The sequence below is a fragment of the Ranitomeya imitator genome, chromosome 1, assembly GCF_032444005.1.
Source record: "Ranitomeya imitator isolate aRanImi1 chromosome 1, aRanImi1.pri, whole genome shotgun sequence".
NCBI lineage: Eukaryota > Metazoa > Chordata > Amphibia > Anura > Dendrobatidae > Ranitomeya > Ranitomeya imitator.
In genome coordinates this window covers 642,820,462-642,835,469 of record NC_091282.1, presented here as the reverse complement: position 1 = coordinate 642,835,469, position 15,008 = coordinate 642,820,462, and the positions used below count along the sequence as shown (strand labels likewise).

General features: G+C 46.9%; 1 protein-coding gene across 1 annotated transcript; it reads right to left on the bottom strand.

Annotated features, from left to right (window-relative positions):
- Window positions 1–12,328: 12,328 nt before the first annotated feature.
- Window positions 12,329–14,383, bottom strand: LOC138639207 (zinc finger MYM-type protein 1-like). The gene has a single exon (XM_069728744.1). It carries the CDS (start codon window positions 14,381–14,383, stop codon window positions 12,329–12,331), a length of 2,055 nt encoding a protein of 684 aa, XP_069584845.1.
- Window positions 14,384–15,008: the final 625 nt, after the last annotated feature.

Genomic DNA, 15,008 nt, shown 5'->3' with positions numbered 1-15,008 from the left:
GCCGTGGCGCTGTCCTGGTGCTGGCCGCCCGCCCAGGAGGATGAAGATGGCAGGCCAGCGGCCAGCGCCGTGGCACGGGGATGTATTCTCGTCTGGTGCCGAGCGTCCCCTGGAGAGGGAGGTGCTCCGGCGTCAGTTGTCTCCATGGTTCGGTGCTGGCTGGTGGACCGGGGAGGTACGTATGGCGTGTCTCCCTGTGCGTCAGGCCAGGACGGAGCTCGGTGCTGGCTGGTGGACCGGGGAGGTACGTATGGCATGTCTCCCCGTGCGTCAGCCAATGACGGAGCACGTGACGGATGAGATCTGTCGTGTGCTCGATGATGAGAGGCTATTGGGGCTCCGATCTCTGCCTGGTCGGTAACGGGGGGTGTCAGTGTCTGTTCCCACCGGGTACCCGCTCTGGGTGTCCGGTGAGACCGCCGTCTTTCGGCGTGTGACCGGTACCGCCCGTTGTGACTCCCCGATGTTTCTGAACCGGTTGTGGATGGCGAACGCCATCTGGAGGAGCGGGATCTGTGGTGGCTCCTGCGTGAGTGGTGTCGGCGTCTGGAGTGGGAATGGCGACAGCTAGAGGGACAGCGGGAACGGTGGCGGGAATCTACTGATGAGGGTGAGGACGATCTGCGGCATCTATGTCTGCGATCGCCCTGTCTAGGGGTTGTGTTAGGTGCATTCACCTCGGGAGTAAGGGGGACGTTATCTTGGCCACGGGGCGTGAGTGGCGGTGCAGGGGGTAGAGCCGGGGAAGGTGCGGAGACTATTAGGCTGGAACCGCAGGGTGAGCGCAAAAGGGCGGGGACTGATAGGAAACTGTCTGCAATTAGCGTTTGGGAGCATGGGGGTGTTGGCGGCGCGTAATTTATTGCAGCTGTGTTAGTGTTTGGTGCGACTGTATGTGTGTTTGGTGCATACATTCCTGGCCGCGGAGCGTGCTGGCTGGTCTGAATAGACCGGGCATCACGCTCCGCGGCCGTGTTCGTGGCTCTGGCCCCCGACTGCCTGCCCCCCCGCACAGGCAACGCCGATGTGCCTGCTGGGGGGACGCGGTGGGCCAGGGGTGGGCTGGCCAGAGGTCCACGGTGCTGCAGTCCTGTTCTGGCAGGGGCCGGTCCAGCGCTCCGTGGTGGGTACTGGCACGGGGGGCTAGTGAGCGCTGTCTGTGAGGCGCCCCCCCGACCGATTTGGCGGGTTGGGGCCCCACAGACTAAAGCTGCGCTGCTGCTGCCTCCCGGGGAGTAAGTGGGCATCAGGGAGGGGAGACTCCCTGACGCTGCAGGGGACTCGCGGTGTGCCTGGGCTGGCTGCCCACGCTGCCCCCTGGTCCTCTTGAGCGGCTGGCGCGCCGCCGAGGACACCGAGGCAGCGGGCGATCCCCTGCCTGCCTCCGCAGCACTGAATATCTGCCGGGAGGAAGTGGGGCCAGAAGTGGGCGTGTCCCACAGGGCCCGCACTGCACTCTGGGAGGCAGGGCGGCCTGTGTGAGAGGGGGAGGCTGCCACTATGTGCGCCGGGCCCTGGGCCTTAGATTGGGGACCGGAAGTGACCGGGGCCCGGGCGCACTTGTAGTTAGGAGCGGGCGCTTGGCACCGGCGGGCAGCGGAGCCCGATGTAAACGTCGCGACGCCCGTCGCGCCCCCCGGAGCCACACGTGGGGCAGGAGCACGGCGGCTAGTCAGCGCCGGCTCTGCTCCAACATGCAGGCGCTCTGGAGGACGGGAGGAACGCCCCGAGCGTCTACCTGGCGTCGCAGCTGCACCATGATCAGCGGGAGCGCCGGGAGCTGAGAGAGGAGGCCCAGGGTGACCGAGGTCTGCGGTGGACGGGGCCAACACTAAGGGCAGGTGAGTAGGGGTTAGCTGCGCTGGGGAGACAGGAGAGAACGAGGCCCCAGGGGAGGATGGATGTTGCAGAGACAGAGCCCTGGGGGATGCCGGGGAGGCTAATGGATGAGGAGGGGGCACAGGAAGGTGAGCACCCAGGCCAGAATTAGGGGATCGCGACCATTGCTCACCTTCCTGTGCAGCTCCTTGCTGTAGGGCCTCGGTCGCAGGGGCAGCCATGGTGGTCAGGAGATCAGGGACACAACAGCTTCCAAGGGTCAACCGGGGAGAAAGAGGGAGAACCTGGCCCGGTCACTGGAATTTAACCCCTGAGGGTGTGGCCTGACTCACCTCCTCTCCCCGGTTGGTCCGCTGGGCGTCCCAATCATGACCTCACCTGGGGAGGTAGTGGGAGGGGGGAATTGGGCACTGCACTGATTTCCCCTCTAGCTATCCCTTAGGGGCTCTGCAGTCAGAGGCACGTTCCTTATACAGTGCCGTGCCTACCAGGGAGGGAGGGGGGGGAATTATAAGCCATCAGCCATGCATAGGGAGGGGGGGGGAATTATGAGCCATCAGCCATGCATACAAGGGGGGGGGGAATTATGAGCCATCAGCCATGCATAGGGAGGGAGGGGGGGAATTATGAGCCATCAGCCATGCATAGGGAGGGAGGGGGGGAATTATGAGCCATCAGCCATGCATAGGGAGGGAGGGGGGGAATTATGAGCCATCAGCCATGCATAGGGAGGGAGGGGGGGAATTATGAGCCATCAGCCATGCATAGGGAGGGAGGGGGGGAATTATAAGCCATCAGCCATGCATACAAGGGGGGGGGGAATTATGAGCCATCAGCCATGCATAGGGAGGGAGGGGTGTGGGGAATTATGAGCCATTGGCCATGCATAGGGAGGGAGGGGGGGGAATTATGAGCCATCGGCCATGCATAGGGAGGGGGGGGGAATTATGAGCCATCAGCCATGCATGGGGAGGGAGGGGGGGGAATTATGAGCCATGAGCCATCAGCCATGCATAGGGAGGGAGGGGGGGAATTATGAGCCATGAGCCATCAGCCATGCATAGGGAGGGAGGGGGGGAATTATGAGCCATCAGCCATGCATAGGGAGGGAGGGGGGGGGGAATTATGAGCCATCAGCCATGCATAGGGAGGGAGGGGGGGAATTATGAGCCATCAGCCATGCATAGGGAGGGAGGGGGGGAATTATGAGCCATCAGCCATGCATAGGGAGGGGGGGGAATTATGAGCCATGAGCCATCAGCCATGCATAGGGAGGGAGGGGGGGAATTATGAGCCATCAGCCATGCATAGGGAGGGAGGGGGGGAATTATGAGCCATCAGCCATGCATAGGGAGGGAGGGGGGGGAATTATGAGCCATCAGCCATGCATACAGGGGGGGGGGGGGAATTAAGAGCCATCAGCCATGCATAAAGGGGGGGGGGATTATGAGCCATCAGCCATGCATACAGGTGGGGGGATTATGAGCCATCAGCCATGCATACAGGGGGGGGGAATTATGAGCCATCAGCCATGCATACAGGGGGGGGGGAATTATGAGCCATCAGCCATGCATACAGGGGGGAATTATGAGCCATCAGCCATGCATACAGGGGGGGGGGAATTATGAGCCATCAGCCATGCATACAGGAAGGGGGGAATTATGAGCCATCAGCCATGCATACAGGGGGGGGGGAATTATGAGCCATGCATACAGGAGGAGGGGGGGGATATGAGCCATGGCCATTATACATATGGAGCATCATGTGAGGTCATTATACAGTATTGAGCATCATGTGCGGTCATTATACAGTATGGAGCATCATGTGCGGTCATTATACAGTATGGAGCATCATGTGCGGTCATTATACAGTATTGAGCATCATGTGAGGTCATTATACAGTATGGAGCATCATGTGTGGTCATTATACAGTATGGAGCATCATGTGAGGACATTATACAGTATTTAGCATCATGTGCGGTCATTATACAGTATGGAGCATCATGTGAGGTCATTATACAGTATTGAGCATCATGTGAGGTCATTATACAGTATGGAGCATCATGTGAGGTCATTATACAGTATTGAGCATCATGTGCGGTCATTATAAAGTATTGAGCATCATGTGCGGTCATTATACAGTATTGAGCATCATGTGAGGTCATTATACAGTATGGAGCATCATGTGCAGTCATTATACAGTATGGAGCATCATGTGAGGTCATTATACAGTATTGAGCATCATGTGGGGCCATTATAAAGTATGGAGCATCATGTATGGCCATTATACAGTATTGAGCATCATGTGCGGTCATTATACAGTATGGAGCATCATGTGCGGTCATTATACAGTATTGAGCATCATGTGAGGTCATTATACAGTATGGAGCATCATGTGTGGTCATTATACAGTATGGAGCATCATGTGAGGTCATTATACAGTATGGAGCATCATGCGAGGTCATTATACAGTATTGAGCATCATGTGAGGTCATTATATAGTATTGAGCATCATGTGCGGTCATTATACAGTATGGAGCATCATGTGCGGTCATTATACAGTATTGAGCATCATGTGAGGTCATTATACAGTATGGAGCATCATGTGTGGTCATTATACAGTATGGAGCATCATGTGAGGTCATTATACAGTATGGAGCATCATGTGAGGTCATTATACAGTATTGAGCATCATGTGAGGTCATTATACAGTATTGAGCATCATGTGCGGTCATTATACAGTATGGAGCATCATGTGCGGTCATTATACAGTATTGAATAAATAAGGCAGCACACTGCAGCGCTAGAACATACAAACTTGAAATACGAAATTTGAACTGCATTACTGCACTAGAAATATGAAAAATGAGAGCGTTTAGCGCATAAAAATGGCCAATTTTATGTGTACCTGGTAGCCACTTTACGGCATCTCTCTTATACCAGGTCCTACGCTTGCCTTACCTCGCTGAGAATAAACGTCTCCATCTGAATGTGTACATGTGAAACCTCTTCCTAGACTAAAATTCTCTCTCTCTATGGAGGGGTATTGGACCTGCTGTAATTAAAACACCTGTGGCTAGAAGGCGGAGTGCACGATCAGAAGGCTAGAGAATACATTTCAAAAACCTGACCTGCACATCCAAACATAGACTAAGTGTGAACAGGTGCTGAACCTAGAGTCGCCAACTCGTATATAGTTAAATACGTTTTAATACGTTTTTAAATATGTTTTAATTACAGCAGGTCCAATACCCCTCCATAGAGAGAGAGAATTTTAGTCTAGGAAGAGGTTTCACATGTACATATTCGGATGGAGACGTTTATTCTCAGCGAGGTAAGGCAAGCGTAGGACCTGGTATAAGAGAGATGCCGTAAAGTGGCTACCAGGTACACATAAAATTGGCCATTTTTATGCGCTAAACGCTCTCATTTTTCATATTTCTAGTGCAGTAATGCAGTTCAAATTTCGTATTTCAAGTTTGTATGTTCTAGCGCTGCAGTGTGCTGCCTTATTTATTTAACTATATACGAGTTGGCGACTCTAGGTTCAGCACCTGTTCACACTTAGTCTATGTTTGGATGTGCAGGTCAGGTTTTTGAAATTATACAGTATTGAGCATCATGTGGGGCCATTATAAAGTATGGAGCATCATGTATGGCCATTATACAGTATTGACTCGCATCATGTGCGGTCATTAGACAGTATGGAGCATCATGTGCGGTCATTATACAGTATTGAGCATCATGTGAGGTCATTATACAGTATGGAGCATCATGTGCGGTCATTATACAGTATTGAGCATCATGTGGGGCCATTATAAAGTATGGAGCCTCATGTATGGCCATTATACAGTATGGAGCATCATGTATGGCCATTATACAGTATTGAGCATCATGTGCGGCCATTATACAGTATGGAGCATCATGTGTGACCATTATACAGTATGGAGCATCATGTGTGGCCGTTATACACTATGGAGCATTATGTAGGGCCATTATACAGTATGTGGAGCACTGCGTAGCCATTATACAGTATGGAGCACTGTGTGGCCATATTTTTTTGGTTTTAATTATTGTATATGAAACAGTATGATCAGCAGTGCTAAATGGGTGTGGTTGGGACTTGGATATGGGTGTGATTAGTTGTGAAATGGGTGTGGTCAGAGGCGTGGCCTAAAATTTGCCGCGGCGCACTAAGTGCGCCGCAACCTTTACACCTTTTTCCCTTCTTCAAAAGTTGGGAGGTATGGTACCAAATTTCCCAGATCACAGCAAGTACCGCAAATCCCATAGGGAATGAATGAATGAAACCAAACGCAATGTTGCCGTAAGTGATCAGTTACGTGGCAGATGCAGAAAAACTGCCCGATCTGCTGCAAAAGGCGACTTTTACAACAGCGATTCTTGCCAAAGTCACTGCGGATAGTGTCATACTCACCAATGGGGGAGGCAGCACTAAGAGTGCCTAGGGCAGCAGAAACTCTAAATACGGCCCTGTCTATGAGGATGGTCTCAGTGCCCGACGTCCACAGATGGGGGTTGCTCACAGCCCAACACCGTGCAGGATGCTTGGCATTTGCCACAGAACATCAGGATTGACAAATTTGCCACTGGCGCCCTGTGCTCTTCACAGATGAAAGCAGGTTCACACTGAGCACATGTGACAGACGTGACAGTGCTGCGCTCACTGCTTGTATAACCTCAGATGAACTTGAGCGTGAGAAAATATTCAGAAAAATTCCCTTGCTTGAGTTCATATGAGTTTATACCAGCAGGGGGCGCAGCACCGCAAGTCTAGGTAGCTACGTTCCCCTGCTTTCCATTCATTCCCCAGTTTTTACAGGCAGGGGCGGCTGCATTAGCAGGCTCCTGCTTGTAAAATTATTTAACCCCTTCAGATTGATTTACAGCGTGGGACATGACTGTAACAGCGGAAAGGTATGGGATATTGTTGTTTTTTAATTTTTCCTTTTTTACAGAGCGAGGGTCATCATTTGGATTGAGAGTTTAACAAACTATTACAACACCCTGTGTCTTTATTTCAATAAAATACTTTTTTCCTAATATGTTTGTGTTTTATTAACCATTTACTACTATTGGATTAATAATGGATAGGTGTCTTATTGAAACCTCTCCATTATTAACCTGGCTTAATGTCACCTTACAGTAGCAAGGTGACATTAACCCTTTATTACCCCATATCCCACTGCTACACGGGAATGGGAAGAGAGAGGCTAAGTGCCAGAATAGGCGCATCTTACAGATGTGCCTTTTCTGGGGTGGCTGGGGGCAGATGTTTTTAGCCAGGGGGTCCTATAACCCTGGTCGCTCTCCAGGCTATTAATATCCTCCCTCAGTCACTGGCTTTCCCACTCTGGCGGAGAAAATTGCGCCGGAGCCCACGCCAATTTTTTCTGTGATTTAACCCTTTATTTTAACAGCTAGAGCCCCCAAGTTTTGCACACAGAAACTTGGAACATTATTAGTAAGGAATATGTAAAAAAATAAGGGATATGAAATGGTTTACTGTATGTAAACCATGTCTCATATCCTGTCGGGTTTGGGAAGGAGATAGCAAAAGCCAGCAATTGAATTAACCGGCTTTTAAGCTATCGAGCGCTGTATTAAATATATATATATATATATATATATACTAGATGGTAGCCCGATTCTAACGCATCAGGTATTCTAGAATATGTATGTAGTTTATTTATGAAGATTTTAGAATAATAAACTGAATACACAGGATTTGGCCGCCCATGACCAATTAGCAAAGCATGGTTCAACTCCCGCACCAATTCGCGGCTGGACTACACCTGTCGCTGATTGTTCGTGGCTGGCCACGTAGTATATAGCACAGCCACGTAGTATATAACAGCCCACGTCGTAAATAGCACAGCCACATAGTATATTGCACAGCCACGTAGTATATAGCAGAGCCACATAGTATATAGCACAGCCACGTAGTATATAGCACAGCTCATGGAATATATAGCACAGCCCACGGAGTATATAAAGAGCCACGTAGTATATAGCACAGCCACGTAGTATATAACACAGCCCATGGAGTATATAGCACAGCCACATAGTATAGAGCAAAGCCCATGGAGTGTATAACAGCCCACATAGCATATAACACAGCTCACGTAGTGTATATCAGCCCACACATGCAGTATATAACACAGTCTATGCAGTGTATAACACAGGCCACATGGTGTATAACACAGGCCACATAGTGTATAACACAGGCCACATAGTGTATAGCACAGCCCACGTAGTGTATAACAGCCCACGTAGTATATTGCACAGTCCACGTAGTATATTGCACAGCCCGCGCAGTATATAAATGGCCACGTAGTATATAGCACAGCCACGTATTATATAACACAGCCCATAGAGTATATAGCACAGCCACGTAGTATAGAGCACAGCCCACGGAGTGTATAACAGCCCACGTAGTAAATAGCACAGCCACATAGTATATTGCACAGCCACGTAGTATATAGCAGAGCCACATAGTATATAGCACAGCCACGTAGTATATAGCACAGCTCACAGAATATATAGCACAGCCCACGGAGTATATAAAGAGCCACGTAGTATATAGCACAGCCACGTAGTATATAACACAGCCCATGGAGTATATAGCACAGCCACGTAGTATAGAGCACAGCCCACGGAGTGTATAACAGCCCACGTAGTAAATAGCACAGCCACATAGTATATTGCACAGCCACGTAGTATATAGCAGAGCCACATAGTATATAGCACAGCCACGTAGTATATAGCACAGCTCACAGAATATATAGCACAGCCCACGGAGTATATAAAGAGCCACGTAGTATATAGCACAGCCACGTAGTATATAACACAGCCCATGGAGTATATAGCACAGCCACGTAGTATAGAGCACAGCCCGCGGTGTGTATAACAGCCCACATAGCATATAACACAGCTCACGTAGTATATAACAGCCCACGCATGCAGTATATAACACAGTCTGCGCATTGTATAACACAGGCCACGTAGTGTATAACACAGGCCACGTAGTGTATAGCACAGCCCATGTAGTGTATAGCACAGTGTTGTGAATTCTGTTGTCGAGCTCCCTCCTGTGGTCGTGAATGGTACTTCGGTGAGTTCTGTCCGTGGGCTCCCTCTGGTGGCTGTGAGTGGAGCTGCTGCTTCTGAGGTTCCTTACACAGGTGACGGGGTTTATCCTTTGGTTTGCTGCTCTATTTAACTCCACTTAGATCGTTACTCCATGCCAGCTGTCAATGTTTCTGCATTGCTTCAGTTCGCTCTTGGATCTTTCTGAGACCTGTCTCTTCCTGCAAGAAGCTAAGTCCCCGTTTGTTATTTTCTGTTCATGGTTTTCTAGTCCAGCTTGCTTTCATTATTTTGTCTTGCTAGCTGGAAGCTCTGGGATGCAGGGTGGCGCCTCCGCACCGTGAGTCGGTGCGGGGGTCTTTTTGCACACTCTGCGTGGTCTTTTGTAGTTTTAGTGCTGACCGCAAAGATACCTTTCCAATCCTCTGTCTATTTAGTTAGTCTGGCCTCCCTGTGCTAAAACCTGTTTCATTTCTGTGTTTGTGACTTTCATCTTAACTCACAGTTAATATATGTGGGGGGCTGCCTTTTTCCTTTGGGGAATTTCTCTGAGGAAAGGTAGGCTTTACTTTCTATCTCTAGGGCTAGCTAGTTTTTAGGCTGTGACGAGGCGCCTAGGGAGCGTCAGGAGCGCTCCATGGCTATTTCTAGTGTGTGTGATAGGATTAGGGATTGCGGTCAGCAGAGCTCCCACATCCCAGAGCTTGTCCTGTTTGAGGTCTAACTATCAGGTCATTCCTGGTGCTCCTAACCACCAGGTCATAACAGTACAGCTGGCCCAAAGTATTAATGCATCTCAATAGAGGGATAAGAGAAGCTCTGAGACCATTTTTTTTTCTTTGCACTGTGTTTTGTCTTTCTTTTCCCCTAGACCTTTGGGTGGTTCAGGACACAGGTGTAGAGATGGACATTCAAGGTCTGTCCTCTTGTGTGGATCATCTCACTACAAGGGTACAAAACATTCAAGATTTTGTGGTTCAGAATCCTATGTTAGAGCCTAGAATTCCTATTCCTGATTTATTTTCTGGGAATAGAGCTAAGTTTCTGAATTTCAAAAATAATTGTAAACTGTTTCTAGCTTTGAAACCCCGCTCCACTGGTGACCCGCTCAACAAGTAAAAATCATTATTTCTTTGTTGCGTGGTGACCCTCAAGACTGGGCATTTTCCCTTGCGCCAGGAGATCCTGCATTGCGTGATGTTGATGCGTTTTTTCTGGCGCTTGGATTGCTTTATGATGAACCAAATTCAGTGGATCAGGCAGAGAAAATCTTGCTGGCATTGTGTCAGGGTCAGGATGAAGCGGAGGTGTACTGTCAGAAGTTTAGAAAGTGGTCTGTGCTTACTCAGTGGAATGAATGTGCCCTGGTGGCAATTTTCAGAAAGGGTCTTTCTGAAGCCCTTAAGGATGTCATGGTGGGATTTCCCACGCCTGCTGGTCTGAATGAGTCTATGTCCTTGGCCATTCAGATCGATTGGCGCTTGCGTGTGCGCAAAGCTTTGCACCATTTGGCGGTGTTCTTTGAGAATAGGCCTGAGCCTTTGCAGTGTGATAGGACTTTGACCAGAGCTGAACGGCAAGAACACAGACGTCGGAATAGACTGTGTTTTTACTGTGGTGAATCCACTCATGCTATCTCCGATTGTCCTAAGCGCACTAAGCGGTTCGCTAGGTCTGCCACCATTGGTACAGTACAGTCTAAATTTCTTTTGTCCGTTACTCTGATTTGCTCTCTGTTGTCCTATTCTGTTATGGCATTTGTGGATTCAGGCGCTGCCCTGAATTTGATGGACTTGGAGTTTGCTAGGCGCTGTGGTTTTTCCTTGGAGTCCTTGCAGTATCCTATTCCATTGAGAGGAATTGATGCTACACTTTTGGCCAAGAATAAACCTCAATACTGGACGGAATTGACCATGTGCATGGCTCCTGCACATCAGGAGGATATTCGCTTTTTGGTGTTGCATAATCTGCATGATGTGGTCGTTTTGGGGTTGCCATGGCTACAGGTCCATAATCCAGTATTGGATTGGAAATCTATGTCTGTGTCCGGCTGGGGTTGTCAAGGGGTACATGGTGATGTTCCATTGTTGTCAGTTTCGCCTTCCACTCCTTCTGAAGTCCCTGAGTTTTTATCAGATTACCGGGATGTATTTGAGGAGCCCAAATCCGGTGCCCTACCTCCTCATAGGGATTGCGATTGTGCTATTAATTTGATTCCCGGTAGTAAGTTTGCTAAGGGCCGACTGTTTAATTTATCTGTGCCAGAGCACGCTGCTATGCGGAGCTATATAAAGGAATCCTTGGAGAAGGGTCATATTCGCCCGTCGTCGTCACCATTGGGAGCAGGGTTCTTTTTTGTGGCCAAGAAGGATGGCTCTTTAAGACCTTGTATTGATTACCGCCTTCTTAATAAGATCACAGTCAAATTTCAGTATCCTTTGCCGCTGATGTCTGATCTGTTTGCTCGGATTAAGGGGGCTAGTTCGTTCACCAAGATAGATCTTCGAGGGGCGTATAATCTTGTGCGAATTAAACAGGGCGATGAATGGAAAACAGCATTTAATACGCCCGAGGGCCATTTTGAGTACCTGGTTATGCCATTCGGGCTTTCTAATGCTCCATCTGTGTTTCACTCCTTTATGCATGACGTCTTCCGAGAGTACCTGGATAGATTCATGATTGTATATTTGGATGACATTTTGGTCTTTTCGGATGATTGGGAGTCTCATGTGAAGCAGGTCAGAATGGTGTTCCAGGTCCTTCGTGCGAATTCCTTGTTTGTGAAGGGGTCTAAGTGTCTCTTTGGAGTTCAGAAGGTTTCGTTTTTGGGTTTCATTTTTTCCCCTTCTACTATTGAGATGGACCCTGTTAAGGTCCAGGCCATTTATGATTGGACTCATCCGACATCGGTGAAGAAATCCTATATAGAAAAGAAATGCCAAATAATATTGAAAAATATATCCAAAAAAGTAAATATTCCACAATAAGCAAATACCCAAAAGAAAATATTTACTAATAACAAATACCAAGACAATTTTTTAGAAATTCAATAAATTTTATTATTACAAAGACATAGCACAATCAATAACATTTTTATTAAAATATATCCATATATAGAGATATGTGTAATCTAAAAATAGAGAAAAAAATAAATATGCATGTGCAATATAGATCAGCGTGTGGGGGGCTAGGGCAGTGGCGTAGCTAGAGCTTTTGCCGCCCGGGGCCGGTCCCGAGTTTGGCGCCCCCCCCCCCCCCCCCCCGACTCAATACAAAGGTTACCAAAAATAGTCAGGACAACACGCACAGAAAAAAAACTCTTTATTGTTTAACTGAAACTTTAAATTGTCACTTTGGGAGTAAAGTTGATTTCAAATATTTTAGAATTTTACTTTTCTTGCCTTTCTGTTTGCAAAATCGTTGATAACATCATCAAAGTCTATTTCTTCACTCAGCTGATGTTCAATAGACAGAATGGCCATATTTCCTAAACGCATGGCGCTCATTGTGGATCTTAGGTAATTTTTAATCAGCTTTAACTTGGAAAAACTCCTCTCACAAGTAGCAACACTTACAGCAATAGTAAGAAAAATGCGAAGGAGTATGACAATATTTGGAACTGAGTTCTCTAGACTATATTTTACAATAAACTGCAACAGTTCAAGCGGACTGTCCTCCTTCCATGTCTCTTTTTTGTCTTGTGTAACAGCAACATAAAGAAAACTTTTAAGCCTTTTTCTCTCAATGAGGAACTCTTCCTTATTAATATCATCGTGATCTTGATTTAGCTGACACTCATACTTATCGTCCAAAAGGTGTGATGGAGTAAGGAAGGCATATTTTTCAGCAAGAGCATGAAGCTGTTGAAATCTTGTTGTGATTTCTTGGATCACTCTGTCCAACGAAAGGTACATTTCTCTCATCAACTCCGTTTCATATGGCAATGCAGCGTCTTGCGATTGTTCACCTGCCATCTTTTTCTTCTTTCTAGAGCGGCGATCCATATCTATTCCCAAATCTTCACAAATTTCTTTTGCATAAGCTACTGAATGCTTAACTAATTCCTCTCTGTTTTCTGTTAAAAATGCTTTTAATGCTCCAAGTTTTGTGTCACATTGTTGGATATTTAATCCTTTGGTCTGTAGGTAGACCTGTGTGTCATTAATTTCTTTAAGCACAGATTCCCACAGGCCAAGAAAGCACAGGAAGGAAAAAGATTGTAATGCAACAAGTAACACACCAGCATCTGACCTGGTAACTCTATTTTCTTCTTCACCAGTTAACTGTTCTACAGCCTGTAAAATTTTGGAGTAATTTTTTTTCACTGCACTCACAGCATCTCCCCGTGCACTCCACCGAGTTTCTAATACACGCTTGACACTTTGACCAGTGACTGAAATCAGAACATCCCAGCGATGGGTAGAAGAAGAAAAAAATGTGAACAAACGCTCCACAGTTCCAAAAAATGTAACCGAACTCAGTGCAACAGAAGCTGCATGTACACCTGCCAAATTCAGTGAGTGATTTGTACATGCAACAAATTCAGCTTTTTTGTTTATTTCCTTAATGCGTCTCTGAACGCCAGTATGTTGACCAGCCATTACAGCAGCATTATCATATGCTTGTCCTCTACAATTTTGGATGTCAATTCCGTATTTTTCTAATTGTTGCAAAATCACAGTTGAAATACTCTCTGAAGTTTTACCTTTTATTTCAATAAAATCAACAAATGATTCCACAACCTTAACTTCTTTCCCATTGATCATAACGTAGCGTAAAACTTGGCACATTTGATCCTTATGAGAAATATCAGGGGTGCTGTCAAATATCATAGAAAAATACTTTGCTATTTTTACTTGCTCCACAACTTTGCTTCTTACTTTCCCTCCCAAAATTTCTATAAACTCATTCTGAATTGTAGGAGAGAAATATGATGTAGCAAACTTTTTTCCAAACTTGATTCTTAGAATATGTTCACGTAGCACTGGATCATATTTCGCCAACAAATGAACTAATTCTAAAAAATTTCCCTTTTTTCCAGTTGATTCAGGTTCGTAATCAGTCTCATGATGGATTACTTCTCTGTGACCCCGTAAAGCCAAATTTTGTTTAGCAAGGAATCTAATGATATCCAACAATCTTGCAAGTATCTCCCTCCACTTCTTCACATTATTTTCTACTTCTTCCTGTACTTTTTTATCAATTGTTACGCCACGTTGGAGTCCAATTTCTAACTCCTTCCATTTTGTGAAACATTCTACATGGGCCACACTAGATTCATGGTTGTATACTTTAGGATTAAGTTTCCACCATGTGTTGAATCCATTCACTGAATCAAAATTAGACTGACTTGTTTCTGCATCTGCAAATAGTCTGCAACAAAAGCAGTAAAGGGCTTTTTTGGAAGGAGAGTACAGCAACCATGACCTCAACATTTTTTCATTATTTGGCAGAGTTTTAAAAAACCAGTTGCGTGTAAGTTTTCTGTTTTGTCCCTTGATTGATGCTCCCTCACGAACCACTTCAGCAAAGTCTGAGTCTAGATGCTGAACCACTGATGCACCTTGACGTACCAGTAAGATCCTTGTATCATCATTAATTTTACTTGGCCAAAGACCAACATCCTTTAAATCAATAGCAGGAATATTTTGATCATCACACTCCTCATTGCTTCTTGAAGTTGAAGGAGCACTTGGGTCAATGTCTTGGTCATCACACTGCTCATTGGTTCCTGAAGTTGAAGGAGCACTTGGGTCAATGTCTTGGTCATCACACTGCTCATTGGTTCCTGAAGTTGAAGGAGCACTTGGGTCAATGTCTTGGTCATCACACTGCTCATTGGTTCCTGAAGTTGAAGGAGCACTTGGGTCAATGTCTTGGTCATCACACTGCTCATTGGTTCCTGAAGTTGAAGGAGCACTTGTGTCTGATGCTGTGAATTTAGGAATCTCCTCAGCAACAGGAGTAGTAGTATCGTGGCTGAGATATTTTAGTAGTGCACCTTCATTTTTTTTCAATTCTTCCTCCTTAGCCTTTTTCTTTTTTCTAAACATTGCACCA